The 24,439-nt window shown below is 49.2% G+C and overlaps 1 protein-coding gene and 3 non-coding genes across 5 annotated transcripts; all 4 read right to left on the bottom strand.

The window, feature by feature from the left end:
* Positions 1-5,681: 5,681 nt before the first annotated feature.
* On the bottom strand, positions 5,682-5,754 carry TRNAR-ACG (transfer RNA arginine (anticodon ACG)). Its single transcript has one exon. It is a non-coding gene; the product is annotated as a tRNA-Arg (tRNA).
* Positions 5,755-8,925: 3,171 nt separating this feature from the next.
* On the bottom strand, positions 8,926-9,038 carry LOC120965684 (small nucleolar RNA Z188). The gene has a single exon (XR_005758712.1). It is a non-coding gene; the product is annotated as a small nucleolar RNA Z188 (small nucleolar RNA).
* Positions 9,039-9,233: 195 nt separating this feature from the next.
* Positions 9,234-9,343, bottom strand: LOC120965685 (small nucleolar RNA Z188). Its single transcript, XR_005758713.1, has one exon. It is a non-coding gene; the product is annotated as a small nucleolar RNA Z188 (small nucleolar RNA).
* Positions 9,344-20,105: 10,762 nt separating this feature from the next.
* Positions 20,106-24,137, bottom strand: LOC109787647 (peptidyl-prolyl cis-trans isomerase FKBP43). 2 transcript variants are annotated; one of them, XM_020346187.4, is made up of 10 exons: positions 23,935-24,137; positions 23,761-23,834; positions 23,066-23,301; positions 22,800-22,978; positions 21,473-21,815; positions 21,186-21,384; positions 20,861-20,945; positions 20,735-20,776; positions 20,598-20,646; positions 20,106-20,494 (listed from the first exon to the last, which is right to left on the bottom strand). In XM_020346187.4, exons 1-10 carry the CDS (start codon positions 23,945-23,947, stop codon positions 20,413-20,415), a joined length of 1,302 nt encoding a protein of 433 aa, XP_020201776.1. In that variant the 5' UTR covers positions 23,948-24,137; the 3' UTR covers positions 20,106-20,412. The 2 variants fall into 2 exon arrangements, with proteins under 2 accessions (XP_020201776.1, XP_020201775.1); XM_020346186.4 differs by having other exon boundaries at positions 20,735-20,945.
* Positions 24,138-24,439: the final 302 nt, after the last annotated feature.

Raw genomic sequence — 24,439 nt, forward strand, 5'->3', positions numbered from 1 at the left:
GAAGAACTTCCCCGGCAACGGCGCTAGAAATTCTCCTTGATGGTAGCTAGAACTACGTCGGTATTTCCCCGGAGAGGGAGGGATGATGTAGCACAACAACGATAGAGAATTTCCCTCAGTTATGAAACCAAGGTATCGAACCAGTAGGAAGATCAAGCAACACAACGTAAACAACTCCTGCACACAAATAACAACACCTCACAACCCGACGTGTTAAAGGGGCTGTCAATCCCTTTCGGGTAACGGCGCCTCAAGATAGGCAAGCGGACGTGAGATAAATTGTAGTAGATTGAAATAATAGATTGCAAATAAATAAAGTGCAGCAAGGTATTTTTGTATTTTTTGGTTTAATAGATCTGAATAAAAATGCAAAGGAAAAGTAGATCGCAAGGCAAATATATGAGAAATAAGACCCGGGGGCCGTAGGTTTCACTAGTGGCTTCTCTCGAGAAAAATAGCAAATGGTGGGTAAACAAATTACTGTTGGGCAATTGATAGAACTTCAAATAATTGTGACGATATCCAGGCAATGATCACTACATAGGCATCACATCCAAGATTAGTAGACTGACTCCTGCCTGCATCTACTACTATTACTCCACACATCGACCGTTATCCAGCATGCATCTAGTGTATTAAGTTCATGGAAAAACGGAGTAATGCAATAAGAACGATGACATGATGTAGACAGGATCCGTTTATCTATATGGCGGTGGATATAGATCTCGTCTTTTTATCCTTAGTAGCAACGATACGTACGTGTCGTTTCCCCTTCTGTCACTGGGATCGAGCACCGTAAGATCGAACCCACTACTGGGCACCTCTTCCCATTGCAAGATAAATAGATCAAGTTGGCCAAACAAAACCCAAATATCGGAGAAGAAATACGAGGCTATAAGAGATCATGCATATAAGAGATCAAAGAAACTCAAATAACTTTCATGGATAAAAAGATATGACTGATCATAAACTCAAAGTTCATCAGATCCCAACAAACACACCGCAAAAGAGTTACATCATATGGATCTCCAAGAGACCATTGTATTGAGAATCCAGCGAGAGAGAGAGGAAGCCATCTAGCTACTAACTACGGATCCGAAGGTCTACAAAGGACTACTCACGCATCATCGGAGAGGCACCAATGGAAGTGGTGAACCCCTCCGTGATGGTGTCTAGATTGGATCTGGTGGTTCTGGACTCTACGGCGTCTGGATGAATATTTCGACGCTTTTTCTAGGGTTTCTGGAATATTATGGTATTTATAGAGCCAAGAGCCAGTCCGGGGGGCACCCGAGGTGGGCACAACCCACCAGGGCGCGCCAGGGGCCTCCTGGCGCGCCCTGGTGGGTTGTGCCCCCCTCGGGGCTCCCCCAGGTGCAACCAGGGCCCATTGCCTTTCTTCTGGCCCATAAAAAATCATCGTGGAGTTTCGTGGCATTTGGACTCCGTTTGATATTGATTTCCTGTGATGTAAAAAACATGGAAAAAACAACAAGTGGCATTTGGCACTATGCCAATAGGTTAGTACTAAAAAATGATATAAAATGACTATAAAATAATTACAAAACATCCAAGATTGATAATAAAACATCATGGAACAATCAAAAAATATAGATACGTTGGAGACGTATCACTGATCTCTCTAGGCACCCTCGCGAGTCTGGCCCCGCTAGCGGTCCTCACGAGGTTGGTCGCGCCACTCCTGGCGAGGGTCAAGACCGTCCCAGCGTCCTCCGCCACGGCCACCTCCGCGGCCGTAACCTCGATCGTTGCGCTTGGGGCGACGACCGAGGCGCCCATCGCGGATGGACCTGAGCTCCTGGCAGTCGTTGGTGTTGTGGCTGTGCACATTGTGGAAGACGCAGAACGGGCAACTGCCCTTGGATGACTCCGGGTGGTCGCAGCCGCGCTTCATCTCCGGTTCGGCCGCGAGCACGGCCGCTCCCTTGCGCTTCACGTCCTTGGCCTTGGCCTTCTTGTCTTTTGGGTCTGCGTCGGGGACCTCGAGAAGAGAGAGAGCCGCCCCTCCTCAGCTCTCGCACACTTGGTTGCCATGTTGAACATCTCCAGAGCCGTGCACAGGTCCTCGTGTATGGCGAGCTCCTCCTTCATCTTAACGTCGCAGACGCCATTAGTGAACGCTGAGACGATGGCCTCATCCGACACCTTGGGGATCTTGAGGCGAACATTGTTGAAGCGTTGGATGTACTTCTGCAAGGTCTCTCCTGGCTGCTGCTTGATTCGCCTAAGGTCACCCGCAGACGGCGGGCGGTCGCAAGTGCCCTGGAAGTTGGTGACGAAACGCTCTCGCATTTCTTCCCAGGAGGAGATCGATCCCGCTGGGAGGTTCAGGAGCCATGAGTGTGCACCGTCCTTGAGGGCCATGGGAAACCAGTTCGCCATAACCTTCTCGTCGCCATTGGCTGCCTTGATGCTCAACTCGTAGAGCTGCAGGAACTTAGCAGGGTCGGGGGTGTCGTCGTAGCGTGGAGGCAGGTCGGGTTTGAACTTCCCTGGCCAGACGACGCTGCGCAGCTCCGGAATGAACGCGTGACACCCAGCTGTGGTCACGGGAGCCCGGCGTGGAGGTGGAGCCTGATCCTGCCGCTCGCGCGCCACCAACACAGGCGGCGCGCAGTCTTGACGTGGTGGTGTTGGAAGTGCATGCGCCTCTCCTTATGGTCGCTGCACCACCTGGCAGCTTTCTTCGTCGCGCGCCGGTGCTTTGTACGGCGGGTCGCGCCGTGGAGCCTCGCGCCTTGGCTCGATGATGGCGTCCTGCCTGGGAGGTGGAGGAGGTGCTCCGTGGGCCACGTCACCCGAAGCGGGCGGCGGGTGAAGTAGCGAGCGAGACGGTGCAGGAGAATCTCCGGCGACGCTGACGAGCTCGGCGATGCGGTCCAGCCAGTCCTCGTAGAGGTCGTCGATGGGGCGGTAGCGCAGGAGCTCGCGTGCCATGAGCAACACCACCTGCGTGTTTACAGGCCCGCGACGAGCGTGAGATGATGAAGCAACCGTCGAGGTCAGCGACGGAGTGGCGGTGCGTTCATCCCGCCGCACAGAGGGCTGCATCGATGAAGTCTGCTGCTCATGGGCCGCGGGGCCGGTGGCAGCGTTGGCCGCGGGCGACGGGGGAACGGCGGGGAGCACCGTCGCCGACGGGTGCGGTCTAAGAGACGCGGGCAGTGAGGGCAGCCCGGCGCTCAGCACGAACTCGACGAGCATCGGCCATGGGGATGGCGAAACGGTGGCGAATCGACTGGAGGAGGAAGAGAGGCTCCGACGCACCCCTACCTGGCGCCCCAAATGTCGGATTTCGGGTTCCGCACACCCTTGAGAGGTTCGAACTCTGGGGTGCGTGTGAAGAACTCGACCTCCCCAGTCTGCCTACTCGCCTATCTCAAGGCCTAGCTCGATGAACGGGAAGGAAATGGGATGCAGTAGTTTACCCAGGTTCGGGCCACCTTGCGGTGTAAAACCCTACTCCTGCTTTGTGGTGGATTGGCCTCGAGGGGCTGAGGACGAACTAGTCCAGTGGAAGAACAACCTCAGGAGGAGGAGTGTTCTTGGACTCGAACGAGCTGGTGAGGGAGAGGGCGATCTGAATGATCCGTCCCCTTCTACGGTGGTGGCTGGGTCCTATTTATAGTGGTCTTGGTCCTCTTCCCAAATGCAAGGCGGGAAGGGATCTTACAACGGCCAAATTCGAAGGGAGACAACTAGTACATACTATCCTGACAAAAGCAGTCTTCGCCTGCAAAAGCCTCTGGTCGTGACGCCGTGGTGGGCTCGACGATCACCTCCGTCCTGCCATCCTGGCGGTCTTGGTCTTGTTGCACCAGAATGGAAATCTTTGGCTGATTCCTCGGGACTCCGCACCTGCGCTTGCCTCCTTAGCACCAAAGAGGAAACTAGTACACTGCGCCCGCTGGCGTCCGCCCGGCCTTGGTCGTCATGACTCACGTCATCCGAATCTCGTGAGGTGAGGCTTGCATAGAAATCTCCGCTCCTCGAGAGCCGGCCTGAGGAGGCCGCTCCTCGTGGAGGTCTTGATGTCGTTCGCCTCGCGAGGCTTGGCCCCTCGCGAGGGTCTTGAGTTGTTGATGCTGAAGCTGGGCCGTACCGGGCCGTTCGATGAAGCCACATCGTGGGTCGCAGGCAGGCAAGTCTGGATACCCCCATTCCCAGAACGCCGACAAACATGACAAACCTTTTCCACGTAAGTCATGCAGATTTATTTGTATTTTTAAAGAAATGGACTTTTATTTTGATTTTTAAAGGAATGTATTTGAAAAAACTATCATAAAGTACATATGTAAAAATGTAAAAGAAAATGTTAGCCGTTTCGTGAGTTTTTTTAAACTAACTGGTGAAAAGTTAGAGAAAGAAAGAAAATGTTAGCCATTTCCAGTAAAGAAAAATCAGAAACAAACGGATGCAAAAATTAGACAGAGAAAGTAGACGTTAGTTATTTTAGGAAAAATACTGAAACTAACTGGTGCAAAAATTAGACAGAGAAAGAAAATGTTAGGGGTTTCTGAAAGAAAAAAAATCTGAAACAAACGGTGCAAAAATTAGATAAAAGATGTTAGTTGTTTCAGTGGGGGGAAAAAGAAACTAACTAGTGTAGATGTTATTTTTAAGCGAATGGACTATGTTAAGAAAAGGGAATGTACTGGAAAAAACCCGAGACAAGTCGAATTCAGCGGACAACAGATCTTCACTAAAATAAAAAAACACAAACGAATGAGTGAGGCGTGCCATGCCGCCGCGCACTATCCGCTAGGTAAACTTCTACAACTTAGTCGATCTACTGCAAACGCAATATCAATTACCCAGCGCCGGGGGGGGGCAAATGATAATACTCTCTTTTCAAAGAAGAAAAAATGACAAACCTTTTCCACGTAAGTCATGCATATGTATTTTTAAAGGAATAGACTTTGTTTTGATCTTTTAAGGGAATTGACTTGAAAAAACTATCATAAAGTGAAAAATGAGAAGAAACGGTAGTCGTTTCATGATTTTTTAAACTAACTGGTGCAAAAATTAGAGAGAGAAAGAAATATATTTGTATTTTTCAAGAAATGGACTTTATTTTGATTTTTAAGGGAATTGACTTGAAAAAATTAACATAAAGTAAAAAAATGGAAAAGAAAATGTTAGCCGTTTCATGATTTATTTTTTAACTAACTGGTGCAAAAATTAGAGAGAGAGAGAAAATTTTAGCCATTTCCAGTAAAGAAAAATCAGAAACAAACGGATGCAAAAATTAGACAGAGAAAGAAAATGTTAGTTGTTTTAGGAAAAATACTGAAACTAACTAGTGCAAAAAATTAGTCAGAGAAAGAAAATGGTAGCATTTTTTGGAGGAAAAAACTCTAAGACAAACGGTGCAAAAAATTAGACAGAAAAATAATGTTAGCTGTTTCAGTGGAAAAAAAACTGAAACTAACTAGTGCAAAAGTTATTTTTTAGGGAATGGACCGTGTTAAAAAAAGGAATGGACTGAAAGAAAAAAAGCGAGACAAGTCGACTCAGCTGGGGATGCAAAAATCAGAAAGAAAAATTAGCCATTTCCAATAAATAAAAATCAGAAACAAACGGATGCAGAAATTAGAAAGAGAAAGAAAATGTTAGTTCTTTTAGGACCGAAAGAAAAAATAAAAATAAACAAGACAAGTCGACTCCGCTGGGGATCGAACCCAGAATCTCTGGTTTCGTAGACCAGCGCCTTATCCATTGGGCCACGGAGTCTTTGGTGTTGAATGTTCTATTGTCTGCTCCACAGTCTATATTTTGCACATACAAAGTTCATTTTTAGAGAATACTGCTGCCGAACGAAAAACACAAAATTATGATTCTCATGCTTTAAACAAGAATTTGAACTGTACTTTTGCACCTGAAGGAAGCATCAAAATTCCTTTCTAAAATCTATAGCTTACTAGGCTCTGTTTGAGAGATGCAACAACAGTTTTATCAGAACTGAAAACATGCTAATACCAGAGGAAACAGGCAGTAGAGACAACTTGGCCAGCCCACACATGCTATCAGATCAGTACGGACACATGACACTACCAGAATGCCAGTGCAACATCACCATCCACTTTATTTTCACCAATCAACGGGTGCCACCAAATTTTCACCAGAGGGCAAAGGACAGCTGTTCTGAAACACGTCATCACTGCATGACTATCACGGTTTCTGCTCGAAGCATCGATCATAATCCCGACACCACAGGTTCAACTATGTCCTGGTTACCTTACCCATTAATCTAATTGTTCAAATGTGGGGACACTAACGAGTCTGGCAGTGAGTACTCGATGACCCCTTCACCATAACCCACCTCAAAACAGAGCAAACTTGATCGCCTGCTGTTAGACAAGAAACAAAGTACAAACCTGTGAACAACACAGTGTGAAAAATGTAACTATGCAATAGACTATGCAAATATAACTTATATAATTGTGCCACGCGAGAAAACTGGAGAGTAAAACTCTAGTCCCTCTAAAATGCCACTTGATAATTTCTGATATGAATCAAGTACTAAGATATCATAAAGATCTTATTTAATCTTTTTTTTTAATATTTAGAACCAGCCCCAACCAAGACGAACCTATCAAGAACAAGATCTTCCCTCAATTCTAAAGGAGGAAACTTTGATGGTTCTTCTAGCCTATTCTTAAAACCTGAATGCCTTGTGAGGACACTTAGAGCATCTCCAACAGCCGTGCTAAACAAGCGGCAAATTTGGTCATTTTAGCGAGCGCGCAACCGGTAAAGTGGCTCCAGCGGGCGTGCAATAACCGCACGCGCGGCATATGGAGTTGGGCGCGCGGTTCGAATCGCCAACTCTCGCTGTGTATTTGGGGCACCCGCTTCCGTGCGCGGCACACACGAGCGCTCGCGCCGCACTCTCTCCTCCCCGCCACCTTCGCCCCGCGCGCGCCGGCGCCGGCGAACTTGACCCGATGGACGCACGCGCCGGCACCCCGCTCACCCCATCTTACAGCCGCGACCCCTCCACCGCCGCCGCCGCCACCGCAAACCCTAGCGCGGGGAGCGTTGGCCTCGCTTCCGCCGGAGCTCCTCCGAGCATCGGCCTCGCGCGCGGCCTCTTCATGCCGCCGCGGATGACCTCGGCGGCGGGTGGCATCGCGCCGGCCCCCCACCCCCCCCCTCGAAGCTCCCCAATGCGGCGCGGCCGAAGAAGGGCAAGACATCCGCGAAGAAGAACAAGGCGGCGGAGGGCTCCGGCACCTCGAAGGCGAGGAGGAAGAAGCTTGCAGGGCGTGTGACGGGCGCGGCGGCTACCGAAGCGCCGGCGAGCTCACTGGTTGAGCCGGCGGCCGACACGCACAACATGTTCGAGGATATGCCCTAAAGGTAGAAAATTTTGCAAACTTTTCTTTTCTTGTTATTTTTTGAATGCATTCATATAGATAGCTTATTTGCATTGTTCTATATATTTTGTAGTCTCAACGATGATGCATACATGTCAACTATGGGTGTTGGCTCCAACAATTCGCATTGGTCTCAAATGCAAGCAAACAATTGAGTTGGATGATGATGATGATGAGGAGGAGGAGGATGCATCAAGTGATGACGGCAAGAGAAGCCCCACACCCAACTCCGTTTCATACTCGAAGCCAAAACGACCGGATGGGTGCAAGAAAGACGCAAAAGAAAGGAAGAAGAGGAAAGGAGATGATGAGCTCAAAAATGCTATGGAAGCTATTGTGAAGGTAAGAAAAGAAGGCAACGAGGTGGAAAAAATGGCAAGGAACCAAGATGCCGCGGCCGAGGAGAGGAGGTTGGCAGCCGAGGAGACGAGGGTGGCGGCCGAGGAGAGGAAGGTGGCTTTGGAGGAGAGGAAGGTGAGCAATGAGGAGCGAACTAGATTGTTGAAATGGGAGAAGCACTTGTTCTTCTTGGACATATCTATCCTCAATGAGGCGCAAAAGGAATATGTCAATCTTGACCGTGAAGAAGTCTTGATCCAAAAAAAAGTTATGATTCACGCAATGGGTGGCGGTGGCCTTGGCGCCATGGGTGGCTTCGAAGCTACCGTGGGCGGCTTAGGTGCCATAGGTGGCTTTGGAGCTACCATGAAAACCATGGGAGCCATGGGTGGCTTTGGAGCACCGCCTGACGCCATAGCCGCCATGGGAAGCATGAGTTTTGCTTCTCTTATGGGAGGCATGGGTGCTCCTCGTCGTACGTATTTGGGAAGCAAATGCATCCATGGTTTGTGTGTGTGTGAGAAGTGGATAAAACTAAATTATTTCGTGATTAGCCCAAACAGTTTTCTGTAATCCGTAAAATAAACACATTTTAACAATTTTTTCTTGGTAAACACATTTGAAAAAAAAAGGCTTGAGGTGTCTTTCGTTTATGTCGTGAACTTGGTTTGCATTTTAAACTTGGTTGGATGAACTTGTGGGCATGAACTTTTATTCATCAACTTGTTTGTGTGAAATTTATATGCCATGCTCATTGCATTTTGAATGTTTAAAATCCATTTTGTATCCAAAATGCAATATATGGCATGCGCCGGCGAGTCGCGCGCTGCTGGAGCGGGACGCGCGCTGCATTTTAACGCGGCTGTTGAAGCCGGCGCTGCCGGTCACGCAAAACCAGGCGAAGGACGTGCGGGAAAGTGGTTTTTAACGCGCGATGCGTTGGACGGCCGTTGGAGATGCTCTTACGGCCGTAACCAGCCCGGTACCATTTCCCCCTGTGCTGCGAAAAATCTCAGTCGCTGATATCCATGTGCAAGAATTCAGTGGTTATGCAAAGCAAAAAGATCAGAAAAAAGGGCCGGCATTTTGCAAGTCTGTCGGAGACTAATGAGGTCCAAAGAAGCCAATCTAGCGTCTCGAATCGGCCTTGAAAACGAGGCCGGAAAAGAAACCAAGATGGATGGATGTGTGCCTCAGAGTATTACGCAGTGGATATCACCAGAGCTGCGCACACAACTGATGGTGCGCAAGCGCATTCATCCAGAATTCACCGAAGCTTTTGCATCATCATCGGCACGCCGAAACCAAACCATGAATAAAGAACACATGAACTGAACCAGAAAGAAAAGGAGCATGCCTCGAATCGGAGATCTCACCGGCATAATCAAGAACGAACACAGCTGCCGAAACTCACGCAGCGCACGCAGAGCTGAAAGACGAAACCGGAACTCAACCAGCCAAATAAAATGAAATCACGAGTTGCATTCAAAGGATGTGTGCCTCAGATAATTACGCAGTGGATATCACGAGAGCTCTGCGCACTGGTGGTGCGCAAGCGCGTTCATCCAGAATTCACCGATGCTTTTGCATCATCATCGGCACGCCGAAATCAAACCAAGTAACCAACACACGAACTGAACCAGAAAGAGAAGGATCATGCCTCGAATCGGAGATCTCGCCGGCAAATCAAGAACGGACACAGCAGCCGAAACTCACGCGGCGCGGACGGTAAAGCTGAAAGACGAAACCGGAACTCGACCAGCCAAATAGAGTGAAATCACGAATTCAAAGCAGAATTAAGAAGTCCGGAAGCAAGCAGGCTGCCAGACGGGAGATACATCTTCCTTATTGTTATGGACAACAAATGTTGGAGCTGGAGATGAGGAGAGGAGAGGCGAGGCGAAGGAAGCAGATGGGTGTGGGTGGTCCATAAATACAGTTGGCTTTGCGGGGCGGCCACGGAAGCGACGGATGGCTGGGATTTGGCGATTTCGCGGTGGCCTGATGATTGGGTCCCCCCGCCGTTTAGGGCCCATTCGCTTCATGGGGAAAGCGAAGGAAACTTCAAGGGAATCGATTCCTACATGCTTTTCCCACTGTAGCTTCGTTCGGGACACGGGAATCGCTGCTTTTCCGATCCAATGGAAAGCATCCACTCCCAGCTTTTTTTTGGCTGCGTTTGGAGAGCAAAACAGAGGAGTGAAAAAAAATACAGGAAGGGCGTCTCCTTATTCTGAGTACATGTTTTTTTTTTGAGTAATGATTTCCTTTAACCGGCTGATTTTTCTAGTGTTCCGCCGCCTCCTACGACCGACGCGTGTCCTAGTGGACCCGTGCACCGCTTCCACGTGCTGCCTCATCTTCTGGTTCGATTACTTTCATCCACGCCTTTTTTTCTTGTGCCTTTCTTCCTTCCTTCCCCAACCATCCAACCTCCTCCATAGCTCCATCACGTATGCAAGCAGCTGGGTAACACCGGGATGCTAGCTCCTATGGAGACACCCACGAACAAGCCTGTGCCCACTGGCCATGGCCACGGAGGTAGCATGCAAGCAGCCATGGCCGCGCAAGCCTCTGGTGGACTCCTCAACCCGCCCATATCCTTCCTCAACCCAGTCATGGGCACCCACGGAGGTAACATGGAAGGCTGAAGCAACAAGGATTGGTGACGCCCGGGACGGAAGCTCGGATGTGGATAGCCTTATGGTTGGCGGCGATGACAGCGAGCGACGACGGTGTTGTCAGCAACAACGTTTATATATATCATAATTTTCATTGCAAATTTTTTCTGCAACATCGTTTGGGTTGCAAAATTTTCTTTTGCAACAACATCCGTTTTCCATATTTTTCTTCAACATCATCTATGTTGCATGTTGCGAAAGTTCATTCCACCACAACACCCATGTTGCACGAAAGTGAAGACTTTTTTTTGCAACATCATCTATGTTGCAAAAGTTCATTCCGCAACAACACCCATGTTGCACAAAAGTGAAGACAAAATAAATCCGCAACAACATCTATGTTGCAAAAGGGTTTGTGCAACATGTCCTCTGTTGCAATGTGAGGACGAGGCTGGGCCGCTAGATGACACCAGATCTGGCGGCTGTCAAGGCAGCGGATCTTTCTAACCCCTATTTTTCCGTGAAAAGTACAAGCCGAGGGCGTCTTCCTGTGGAATGGACATAGTTGATTCTTGTAGAGCGAATGGGCTTACATGAAAATATTCGTGTTGAAATTGGCCCCACAGAATTTCTGTGGGATCCCTGTGCACCAAATGCCCTTATTTTGTGCTAAAAAGGGGTGTGCTATGTGCAAGCCATCGTGCGGTACAGCGGCATCTTCCACCATTGCAACAGAACTGGTGTTGCAGAAATCTTTGCAACATGGGTCTTGTTGCAGAAAACTTTTGCAACAAAGGTCTTATTGTAGAAAACTTTTGCAACAAAGGTCTTGTTGCGGGTTTTTTTCATAAATCTCTGCAACAACATCTGTGTTGCAGAAGCACTATTGTTGTCTATGCAACATTATGTGTGTTGTAAAAGCATCACCAGTTGGCCGCGACAGTGGGCATGGACGGGGGAGCATATAGCACGTCGACGGTGCACGAAGGTGTTTGCAGCATTGCCACATACTACAGGGAAACCCCTTGAGCCGGGCTCCAGATCAGACGATGAAGATGCTTTCTGGCTTTGCTTGGCATCGTTTTTCTCTTGGGGCATCATTTGGAGTTGGACTCGGTCAGAAGGACTTGGTGCTCGTGGAGGTGGTCGGTGGTGGCTTGCGTGGCATCTCCATGGGAGCAGCAGAAGCACCCTCTATATGCAAGGTGCGTCACGCGAGTTATGTTCGCCAACCTCGCCGCATTGACGCATCATATATTTGCTCTATGGGAAATAGCGTTCTTCTTCGCCGTCGTCGAGCTTTGTGAATATGCTTGTGCCAACCTAGATTGATACAACGGTTTTTAGTGTGCACTCTGATAGTGGCGAAGATGCTCGAGTGCCTGAACAGGTGTGTTGTGGGTGTTGGCCTTTCGGCATGTTGTATGTTTTGTGGTGCCTAGATCTAGTCTTTTTTTAGGGAAGATCTTCATGACTAGCTTTATCGATTATTAAGAAACATTATAACGTCCACAAGTTTTGAGTATAGCCAACTAGGGGGATCATCGTCCCAAGTACAAGAGAATTTGTAGTGCTTTAGGTCTAGTCTAGCTAGGCATTGTTTAGTTTTTGTCCGATTTTCCTCGATAAATCTAGCAGCCATTCTTCAGTTCTTATTTTTTGACACCCGCCTTATGTTGTGCATATTCCTTCTTTAAGGGTGTACTTATGTTACCTTTCTTATCAATGAATTTGGCAGCTCTGATGCTAACATTAAATCATGGGATGGGACCTACTCCAATTTTCTGCATTCCGACACCTATGTCGTTATTCCTACATTCTCTATGTATTCATGTGTTTGACACCTTGTCTCCTTTCCTTCTCCCTCATTTCTTCTCAATCATTTGGTTTTCCTCCCTTCTATTAGGAATTTAGGATAATGTTCCATTTCTGTGCCCGGCACCGACGTCATTGATGTTTTTTCTTTTGACAATCAATACCATGGTATATTTATAGTAGCAAATTGTACATGGTAGATACATGAGCTGACTACAGCGATTACAAAATAAAGTCTAAAAGAAACGAGCATATCTTCAAGATCTTTTTTTAGAGGAAAGGCATACGCCCGACTTTATAAATAAAGCCATAAGGCAGGTAGCAACAGCATCACCGAAAAGTAGCAAACACACCCAAGCCCCGACGCTGGGCAAGACGACGAAGGATAAAGTCAGGTACATGGCTCCCACGCCAGTACACGGCACGCAGGCCGGAAGAGAAAGAACCAACTAAAGCTAAAGCATCTGGCCCAAAAGAAGCAATCAAGCATCCTGCTCTTGTCTGCATAACTGAGACGCCGTGGTCCGGATTTTGTAGATCAGCATAGAGAGCGCCTCTTGGTCGTCGACCTTAGTCAATGATTTCCACTGCTGCAGGAAAGCACACGATTTAAATAAGCAGTCAGCCGGTTTAGCCGGAAACACGTGCTCGATAGTAAATTTGTTCCTAGTAGTCCACAGAGACCAGCATAAAGCCCCCAAGCCCACCCAAAAGATGCGTCTAGATACATCGGAGAGGTTGGAAGCCAAGCTGCGCAACTCGGCAAAGGAGGCAGGGGCCCAAGACACATGAAGCCAGTCCCGCACACAACTCCAAATAAGCTTAGCCAGGTGACAGTGAAAAAAGATATGATCCGAGTCTTCCACATCACCGCAAAGAGCACAGAACTAGGAGCCCGACCCATTTCTCTTACGAATCTGATCAGCCGAGGGCAACCGGCCTCGAAAGGCTTGCCACAAGAAAATTTTAATCTTAGGGGGAATACGGGCCTTCCAAACTTGGGAAAAACGATTGGTAGGCGTGCCACCAACGAGCTTAGAATAAAGAGACTTAACAGAAAAACGCCCAGAGGCAGAAAGCGGCCAAAGCACCGAATCCCTGACCGTCGAGAGCGTAGGGAAGAGGGCAGTAAGACGTTGCCAATCTTCAAACTCTACAGGCAACAGAGAACGGCGAAAGGCCAGGTTCCACCCCTGGGAAGCAAGCTTCGCAATAGAAATATTAGGGTCAGAGCAGTAAGAGAAAAGGGTAGGGAAGGTCACCGAGAGAGGTGAATCTCCACACCACCAATCAAGCCAAAACCGAATCGAGGAACCGTCCCCCACAACAAACTTAACGAAAGATTGAAAAACAGGTCTAACTTTGACCAGAGACTTCCAAAACTGAGAGCCATCATGCGGCAGAGCAAACATCAGGCTCGAGGACGAGAAATATTTAGCCTTAAGGATCGACAGCCAAAGGGGTTGATCCTCAGCGCTCATAATCTTCCACCACCATTTAATCATCAAGCATTGATTCATGATGGAAGTATTAAGAATTCCTAACCCCCCAAGGTTTTTGGGCCGGCACATCAATTTCCATTTGACGAAGCGATATTTGCGACGATTGTCCGCAGCATTCCATTAAAACGCCCCACGGTGTTTGTCAAAACCAGCATGAATCCCAGCCGACAAGAGAAAGAAGCTCATAAGGAACATGGGGAGGGAGGAGAGGCAAGCATTAATTAGAGCCACTTTACCAGCATTCGTATTATATCTACCCCGCCAGGGGAGGACCCTGTTTCCCACCTTAGTGACTACCGGGGCAAAATCTTTGGCATGGAGCACATCCGGGGAAATAGGCAAACCCAAGTACTTGAACGGATAGGAGCCCTGCTTACAGTTAAGAAGGTGGGCCACTCGCGTGGCTTCCGATTCGTCCACACCAGTCACAACTACTTCGCTCTTGGCAAAGTTAATCTTAAGCCCCGACATAGCCTCGAAGCAAAGTAAAATAAATTTGAGGTGGGCAAGGCAGGCCTCATTCAACTCGACCAGAATAATAGTTTCGTCCGCATATTGGAGATGGGTGAGACCATGGGGAATGAGATTAGAACACACCGGAGTGATGTGCCCACTAGTGGCTGCCCTAGAGACTAGGCGAGATAAAGCATCTGCAACAAAATTGAATAAAATGGGAGAGGCAGGATCGCCTTGCCTCAGGCCCCTACCGTTGGCAAAGAATTTGCTAACCTGACCATTAACGTTGATGGCAGTGTGGCCTCCCGAGACCAGCTGCAGAATCCTATGGACGAGGGGCCCCTCGAACCCTTTAGCCAATAAAACTCTACGAAGAAAATGCCAACTCACCGAGTCATAGGCCTTCTCAAAGTCTAATTTTAGAATCACCGCTTTCGACTTGCGAATCTTAAGGTCATGAACGATTTCATGCAAACAGAGAACCCCGTCCAGAATGAAACGACCCTTAATGAAAGCCGACTGAAAAGGGCTAATGGTACGGTGGGCAATGGGGGGAGACGAGTGGCTAACCCTTTAGCCGGAAACTTGGCGAAGTTATTAATAAGGGCAATCGGCCTAAATTGCGAGATCAAATCCGCGCCCTTGACTTTAGGAATAAGGGTAATGACAGCGTAATTAAGGCGAGAGATGTCCACCGTACCCAACCAGAACCCTTGGATGATCGTACAAATGAGAGGCCGCAACTGCGGCCAGAATTTTTTGAAGAAGGGGATCGAAAAACCATCAGCGCCGGAAGCAGCATTCGGGTTAGCCGAGCTAATCACCTGCCAAATCTCTTCATCAGATAAGGGGACCATCAGGCCCAAATTTTCGTCCGGAGAGATCTTAGACCCCTCATCCCAGAAGTCAGGGCAAAGGCCAAGCCCAGGGTCCGGCTTAGAGCCGAGTAGATTGGAATAGAAGCTAACAATGTGATTCATAATGAGGGACTGGTCAGAAATTCTAATGCCGTCAATCAACAGAGTGTCAATGAAACATCTGCGGCGTCTGCCATTCGTGATCGCAAAAAAATAAGCCGTCATAGCATCCCCTTTCAAGGTCCAGTTAAGGGCACCTCGTTGGCGCCAGTAAATTTCTGACTGTTGGTGAAGCAACACCAAAGCATCTTCCAGGGAGTAGCGAGTAGCCCACTGAGAGGCGGAGCGCCCAGATGTGTCAGCAGATTGGTCCAAATCCCGGATTTGAGATTCGAGGGATTCCTTGTCTCTACGCAACTCGGCCGCCCTATTCCGAGACCACCCCCTTAAGAATTTACGCAACTCATAAGACACCTTGTGCCAATCATCCATGGGACCAAAGAAGCGGTGAGGAGAAGAAAGAAGATCAGTAATCTTAGAAACTATCATGTCACAAAAGCCCTCAACAACAAGCCAAGAAGCATCAAACTGGAAACGGGAGGGAGAGACAAGAGAAAGGATACCCGCATCCAGGATCAGGGGAACATGATCAGAGCCCACCGCAGGCCTAGCCTTAAGCAGCGCGCGGGAAACAGCGAGTCCCACTGAACAGAAACAAAAACCCTGTCCAACACCGACCGGACAGGCGAGGATTGATGGTTAGACCAGGTGAAACGCGCCCCCACCCTAGGGAGCTCACGCAGCGCGCAGTTACTAATGAAATCATTAAAAGCATTGGCAAGAGGCCAGAAGAAATTAGGATTATTCTTGTCGGTCGGAGAACGTAACAAATTGAAATCACCCCCAATTAGCAGAGGAATATTACATGCTTCGATCTTAATCGATATTTCGTCCAAAAAGAGAGGAGCAAGCGTGTGATCCGCAGGGCCATATACCACCATAAATTCCCACGAAGTGTTCAGCTGACGATGATGAACCACACAGCTAGCCCAAAAGATGCCATGATCAAAAGCAATGAAATAAAAAACGTCCCGCTTGGACCCAATCAAGATTCCCCCGGAATGACCCGAGGCGGGGAGAAAGTGCCAATCAAACCTATCCATCCCAGCTATCGCAGAGAGTTCAGAAGGGGAAAAGGATTCCTTAAACGTTTCGACCAGCCCTAAAATGTCAATATGTTCACCACAAACCAAGTCATGAATCTGGTCACGGCGCCCCTTAGCACCGAAACCACGAATATTCCAGAATAAAGCTCTCATTTGAAGGAAAGATTTTTAATACGGAGACTCGATCTGCACGGAGCCCCACAAGGCTTAGATCGCTTGGGACGCCCAACCTTAGCAAGGGTCCGGGGGGCAGACGACTGGCCACAACCATTTGTTGCCTCCAACCCCCCGGCTTGGCCCTGAGCACCAGCAGGACCAGCACCTTTCGCGGCCTCAATGGCCTTAGCAATGGCAGCCTGGGCTGCCTCATTGGCCCTAATGACAGAAAGAAGGTGAGAGGGGGAGCCCATCCCCGGTATCGCAACCACCCCAATATCGGACATGATATGCAACAAATGATCATCTGACAGAGCTGGTAAAACAAGGCGAACAGGAGAGGCAGGAAGAGATGGTTGGGCAGACGAACCTGAAGGAGGGAGATCCCTGGCCGCGGCACGCCGTTCCGCCCGCACCGCCACCGAAACGCCAGAGTCACGCACACGCCGGCCCTTCCACGCCGTGGACGCCGGAGAATGCAGCACAGGGGAGCACCGGATCGGCGACGCCGGCCTAGGGCCAGACCCCGAGGCGGAACCCAGATCCTTGTCCAGACGACGAGCCAGACCCGCCGCCGAAAGCTTGGAAGTGGAGGAGGCCCGACTCTTAGCCGAGAATTTCCGGACCGAAGACTTCTTCTTCTTCTTGGTTGAGGGCTCGGTGGAGCGCAAGGGGGAAGCGGGAAGATCCTCGATCCCAGAGAAGGAAGGAGACTGCGGGCGAGTAGGCACATTGGAGCAAACACCAGAGAAGGGGGTCCCCTTACCAACACCAGCATCACGAGAAGCCAAGTCCTCCTTCTGAGGATTAGGAGCAGGGGCATTATCCTTGAGCAGCTCGCGTTCATCCGGATCCAACTTATCCCATTCAGATTGTGTAAAACGCGGATCAGTACCTCCACTTGGGTTATGCCCCCCAGCCGAACCATCCCCCTGCGTGTCATCTTGGTCCGAAGGCTTGCAAGGAGGAGGCGGAGGTGGAGGTGGAGCACGGGGTTCAGCACCCTCCACCCGAACCCGAAGTCGCACACCCTCAGGAGAAGGGAAGACATCCACGGAACCATGAACGCATACGGGGTCGATGCACCAAACATTGAGGCGAACCGGGCCAACCTTGCCCAGGGATTCCAAATCCACTTCCACGGGCTTGCCAATGAGCTTACCAAACGCCATCATGAACTCCATAGATCGAAGCGCAACTGGCACATCATCAACTAGCACCCAGATCTTGCTAAGCAGGCCCACCGCCTTGGCACCACAAGTAGCCGCTTTGACAGAAACCACAAGCTGGTTGAGGGGGAGGGTAAAACTGGTGCACGAGGAGATCATCCGTAGACAGTCCTTGGAGGGGAAAACCACTGCAAATTCATACTCTGAAAGCTGGCGCACCTGCCAATCCCAGCCACCATCGTCCCATGTTTTCAAACCATCCAGGAGGGTCTGTGGAGAGATCAGCTGGCCGCACACCGTGATGATGGCCGCGTTAGAGAGGGACGGCGCAGCCATCACCACAGGAACATCAGCATCCAGAGCGAAGAAAGAACATCCGGGAATACCCAAGCCAAACTGAATGAAAGAGGGATTCTTGGTACGGTTACGGCAGTCGACAGTAAGATGGCCATCAGAGCGACAGATGAGGCAGAAGGGTGGGTTAGTGCATCTAGATTGGAAGTGGTTGGGGCGGTGGCAAGCAAAGCAAGTCAGGGTCGGTGAAGGGCCCGAGGAAGCAGGGTGCTGGCGAGGAGGGGGAGGCGGCGGCGGCAGGATGCCATCGCCACGGACCGCAGAAGGGGCACCCGAAGCAGGGGGAGGGGGGCGTCGATCCCCGGCCTGCGAGGAGGAAGTGCCAGGCCCGAAGCGCGGCCCCGAGCGAGGGGGGGCCGGGGCGGAGGGACCGGGCCCTTGGCCGGAGCGGGGCGCGGCGCCGACGAGGAGGAACCACCGCCAGCCGAAGCAGCAGCGGCCTCCCACGGATCCAGCCCAGAACCAGGGACCGCCGTCCCAGATCTGGCCACGGAGCGCTCCGGCCCCGCCTCCCAATCCTCCCGCTCACACGGCAGCACGCGCACCGCCCGCTCAGATTCGAGCTTGGAACGCAGCTCCGCCTCATAGGCCAGATCGACGCCATCGCCCGACGAAGCTTCACGGGCCTGCTTGCTACCCGAAAGGGCCTCGGAGGAGGAGCCCCGAGACTTGTCCATGGCGGTCACCTCAGCGAAGGAGAGGAGTAGAGGGGGTGGGGAGGGAGCGGATCTGGAGAACTGGCGGATAGGGCGACGCACCCTGCGGATATCAGCGGCGGAAGCAGGAAACCCTAGGAAGGGGGGGGGGAAGCGCCGCGACGCACCCATAAATAGCCACAACAGGCCAGGCCAGAGAGGGCCGAATGGGCCAGAACGGGACCGCATGCCCGGGACGGGGACGGACGCGGAGCAGTGGCCACAACCAGCTGCCCCGGGCCCACAGACGAGAGGGGGGGGGGAAGACTCGAGGGACGACAGAGCCGGGGGCCCGGGCGGCCCAACCCGAAACGAACCAGGCGCCGCCAGGCCCACGAGCTCACCAAGGCCCATCTCAACCACAGAGCAGAGCGGATCTAGGGTTTGGCCACCACCCGCCCCCGCACAAGCCGCCGCCGCCGCCACCGGCCCAGGCCGAAGAGGAGGAGGACGAACAGGACTAGCGACCGGAGATGCCACATCACCCAAATCCACCAACACAGCGGACGGGGAAGGACTGAGGAGACCACACTCAGGGGAAGGAGCCGAGCCCCGACCCGCACGCCGCCGTCGCCGGCCAACGCACCACCACCCCGACGACCCAGAGGGAAACGACACCGGCCGGCCCCGGCCACCCGGAGCAAATTTCCGGGCGCGGCCCGGCGCCGGCACGGGCGGCACCACCGAAACCACCGCCGACGAAGCACACTCCTCCGAATCAGAATCCGACTCCACCGAGTCGCCCAACGCCCAGAAACGCGAACCGGGAAAGGACGCCGCCGAAGAGGAGATCTTCAGACTCTTTCTTCTTTCATGACACAATCCTGTACTTCTTTGAAGACAGACGTAGAAAAATAATCAAACCATAGACATGTAAATACCAACGAGGGTTCTTCCACCCTTTTAGTTTGAGCCGCAAAGCCAAGGCTATGATGCACGCACGCAGCCATTTAAGAAATCAACCAACACCAGCAAGAGTACCAACATCAGTATTTCAGGGACAAAAAACCGAACAACCAGGTCGAGTCGCCGGGAGCCGAGAGTATGAATCATCATTGTCAAGGACGTAGCAGCCGAGACAGATATTGCGTAGACAATCCTCCTTGACCAAGAGAAAAAAATCCAAAATCTTCCAACACCACCATTGACACCAGGAAGGAGATCTCGTCACTGAACGAAACTGGCCGAAGAAGAGTACGGCTACCAAAATCCTAAACCTACCTAGTGAAAACACTATTATTATTGAGAACTCCACTCGTAGATCGGGTTCACCACCCCTCCCGACGCCGGCGAGGCCGGCCGGAGGAGGGGGAACCGATCTATGGTGGAGGAGGTGGCGGCGGCTAGGTTTACAGGAGGACCTCTCGAGCGAGGGAATGAAAAGAGAGCCACCGACGGCACTGCCCAAGCTCCCTGGGAGAATGAACGCACCGTGCCGGAGAACCGGCAAAAGCCCAAGGCGCATAGCTGGCCGGAGCAAACAATCGGTTTACACCCACTGACATACAGGGACCAATGCACGTCTGCACCGTTTGTTAACTAGAACTCCCATACTGATTTGACAGGAATGTTGCATTGACAGGAACAAGATAGAATTCTCACATTCGACAGAATTGCACGGAAACATCCCACAAACTGACCAGGGTGCTAATCTCGACCACAGACCACCGTCTCGTCCAGTTCAGTACACAGGATATATAAATCATCTCTTTTTGCTAACTCGAATGCTCATCAAATTCTTAATACTCTTCGCCCACACAACAGTTCTGCGGAACAAAACACATAGCCTATGCGGAACAAAACACACAATCTCCATCTGTAGCTCGACAAAAATCCATGCTCCGGTCTTCGGCATAAAACAGGAACGAGAGGGTCACGCGTTTCACCGGACTTTCACCAACTCCACTTCATAGATGATTGTTGAATCTTTGGGCAATTCTACAACCGATTTACCACCATTGTTGCTGAAGAATAAATGTGGTCCAAAAGCAGAGCAAAGGTGTCATTTATAGAGTATATATACATATAACAGGAAGATGGAAAGTAAACAAATGCACAATGCCTTACCACAGGGATGGGGGAATGGTTAGCCTCCTCTTCTCTCCAATGCGCATACCTGCGGTGAATAGCATAAATTGTAAACCATAGTCGAAGAAATGACTCAAAGCATATACAAAACAGCTATAGCTCCGAGGTAGTTTTACCAGTAATACCGAGGTTCCATCCACGCATCACTTTCTCAGAACCTGCAGTAAGCAAAACATGCATTCTGAAAGGCAAACCCAAGCATGGTATGGTAAGATAAGCTGAAGGCGTTTGCCAAAATTTACCAAGCTTAAACTTGTAGGGCTTTTCCTCGCCATTAGAATGAACAGTTTTTCCATCCTGCAGCTTGCCAACATAATTGATATAAACCTGCGCAAGTAAAGTGGACATGTTTACATCTCTTCTTTCGGGCCAGTGTGTTTCAGGCATGTAAATTTTTAAGTACTGAATGCATACTAAGTCAGCATTCATCGTTGTTTCTTCTTTTCAGTTCTTATCTCTAATCATGGCCAGAGCCCTAGCCAAGCACACCGATATGAAATGTGCGATTGCTTTCATGAACTACAAGCATACTATATGGAGAGCTCAGAAAACAAAGCTTGCGGATACCTTGTTGCCCTCTGAAGCCACTTTGGCATCTTGGTTTCCTGCTGACAGATCTTCTATGACCAGCCCATCTTCCAATGTTCTTATGTTGTTCGAATGCTTTCCATCTTCTGCCTCTAGAGTTTTCTTCTTTTTCTTGGATTTCTTTTTTATTTCAGCTTCCTGTTTTGGAACCGATGATCCATTGATCTCTGTTACATCCCTGCTCAGGTCACACAACAAGGTACAGATTAGTGTTCACCAAACACAATCGGAACATATATGCAACTAAACAGGAAGCAGAGATATACATTGGAGATGCAGGATCCTCATTGATGGCATCACTTTTTCTTTTCTTATCACTTTTACTCCGTTTTTTGGCTTCGTCATTCGACGTAACATTTCCAGGTTTGATTTCCTCTGAAACTTTACCATTAGTTTTCTTAGCCAAGGAAACAGGCGTAGGCAAGTTTTCTTCTTCACTCTGGGCCAAAAAGTCCTCATCTTCACTGGCACTATCAAATATTGAGCCACGTTTGCGCCTGGCAGCAGGCTTTGATGGAGAATCAGCAATCTTGTCAGCAGAGCTGTCAACTTGTTGCTTCTTCTTTAAGCGTCGCTGTCTTTTAACCTTACGAGCATGCTTTTCAGAATCTATGTAACAAATATTAGAATGTGTTAGCAATCACTGGGATGGAAATTTAAGGAGATCTGAATTAGACAGCAGTAGCAGCATCCAATGGCAATGTGTGAACATAAATACAGGCGATGTGTACAGAATAAAAAATAGCAATAATCTAGCTGTAGGGAGACTTGTTACAAAATAGTTAAATAGACATGCTAATTGAATCTATACCTCTATAAGAAGAGCGAGTTGAGTGTATCCAACAAATCTCACTGGTTCAATTTAGCGTTAAACACATTTAGCACCCTCCACTAATTAATGGCATGCCTAATATCAACGTCAACATTAACCAGGTAATTATATCATACCTAATATTAACATGCAATTTATATCTTGACTAATATTAATGTACAACACAATTAATACGTTGCCTAATATTAACGTGCATTGCACGTACAGAATTACTTCGCATCTATCTAACGATCTACCTCGCTCCAGTGTTTAGCGTTAAACACGTCTAGCACCCTCCACTAATTAAATGGCATGCCTAATATCAACGTCAACATTAACCAAGTAATTATATCCTACCTAATATTAACATGCAATTTATATCTTGACTAATATTAATATACAACACAATTGATATACTGCCTAATATTAACGTGCAATGCACGTGCAAAATTACTAATTTCTGCAAAAGAAAGAGAGAAGGGATCGAACAATCATGCGGACCTTATGTCATCTCCACTATAGTGTAATGGTGGCAATGTGTCGTGCAAAACAAATAAATAATTGGGAACCAAATCAAAAGTAGAAAACAAATTACTCATAAGTCCCATTCGTTCTAGTTCTTAGTCATGAACAACAAATGTGTTATGATCAAAGTCCAGACTTCAGAAACATCATTACGTATCATTTAAAGGGTATCCTACTATCCTAGAAGAACATGGAAAACAAGCATATGTGTATAAAAGAAATGCCCAGTAATTCATTGCCCGATAATTCAATTTTACCTTGCTTGCGGTGATCGGGGGTTGAGCATACATCACCATCATCCATAGAATCAGAAACATCACTGTCCTCGGGTACTTCATTGTCACCATCATCAATGAAGTCAGATTCATAACTGTCCTCACTCCCTTCATAGTCTTGGTCTGTATCAGACTCTCCAACATCCTCTCCATAAGATTCTCTAGTTACAAGGTCAGGAGTAAACCCAAGTCTGAAACACTACAGAAAAGTGAAACAAGTGGCACGATTAAACTTTCAAAAAGGATACGAGTCTTCCTCCCCTGCATTGCCCCTGCTGCCTGGCCGGAGGTAATATCCTGAGAGATGCACAGAACTCTGGCCAAGTACTGAAAACAGAACCTCATCGACCTCCTCCAACTCAATCTCGAGATGGCACATCTCAGCCAATTTAGGATTCAAACTACAAAGTATGATGGGTTTCTTGTTGCCCACAATGCATTGCACCACTGTCCTTGTAGCAGCATCGCAACTGCCCAATGTGGCCTGAAAACCATCATAAAAATTAGTATCATGCCCGCAAATACTTGTTGGAAGGACAGCAGAGCAAACAATACAGTAGGTCTAAGCAATGCTCAAATTAAGATAGGCTCAAATGACTTTATGTCCCCCCATTCTTCACCCACTAAGACAGGATACACACATGGCATGGCAGCGTACCATAGTGGTATCCAGACAAATTTCCAAACTTGCACAAATGCATTCTAATGGAGTATCAGATCATATGCGAAGATAGCTTTAGGAACCAACATTCATATTTCAGAAAGGAACGTCATGCATCCAAAATTGGATTAGAATGAAAAAGAATTATGAGGTACTCATCTAATTCGAACCAGAACCTTATTTTAATAACCCTGTGATCCTGATACTGTCAAACAAAACATGACCCTGATACTGTCAAACAAAACATGACCTTCAGAAAGTAAATAGAGGAGGGCGGGCAACCTGGCAAATGCGGAGACGGCCATGGGAAGGGTTGTAGCTGTGGGTGTACGGCTTCCCGGGCTTCACCTCCACGCCTGCACAAATCATATCATAGCAGATGTTTCGTGATTATTACCAAGAACAATACGCAAACGGCCCCAGAAAAGGTATTGGTACGGGGAAGGCGTGGCTTACCCCAGAACGCCATGGGGAGGGATTGATAGATTCAGGAGGAAGGCGACCCGGCAACACGACGACGGAGAGCACGGCCGCCGTCTGCGGAGCGGCGCAGGGACGGGGGCGCGGTCGGGGATGGTGGCGAGCGGCGGCGGTGCCTCCTCTGGGGGCTTAAAAAGGGAGGAGGGAGGGACACGCTTTGGGTTACCGCCCGGCGGTCCAGTGATTCCGGGGCTATGTTCGGGGCCTTTTCAGCTCCTGTGGGCCGGCCCACTTCACCCGCACACCAACGCTACACAAAATGATTCGGAAATAGAAAATCTGCATTTTATTTTTTTAGTCTATAAAAATTCTGTATTTTCCAAAAAAGAATGTGCCCTCTATGTTAGGATTTTAGTACTCCGTCGGCACCTTGATCTCCAGCACGAGTTCCATGTTATATCTACCATCCTTCCTCTAGGCGGTGGTGTGGGCAGTGTGGTCTTGTAGAAGCTCAAGCGAAATCCTGGTTCGTCGGCAGTGG

The sequence above is a fragment of the Aegilops tauschii genome, chromosome 5, assembly GCF_002575655.3.
Source record: "Aegilops tauschii subsp. strangulata cultivar AL8/78 chromosome 5, Aet v6.0, whole genome shotgun sequence".
Taxonomy (NCBI): domain Eukaryota; kingdom Viridiplantae; phylum Streptophyta; class Magnoliopsida; order Poales; family Poaceae; genus Aegilops; species Aegilops tauschii.

Coding starts and splice junctions, on each gene's coding strand:
- LOC109787647 (XM_020346186.4), bottom strand. Junction 23,302..23,760: donor GCCGTCTCCGCATTTGCCAG/GTTGCCCGCCCT, acceptor GATGGTTTTCAG/GCCACATTGGGCAGTTGCGA. Junction 21,816..22,799: donor CCCCGATCACCGCAAGCAAG/GTAAAATTGAAT, acceptor TTTGTTACATAG/ATTCTGAAAAGCATGCTCGT.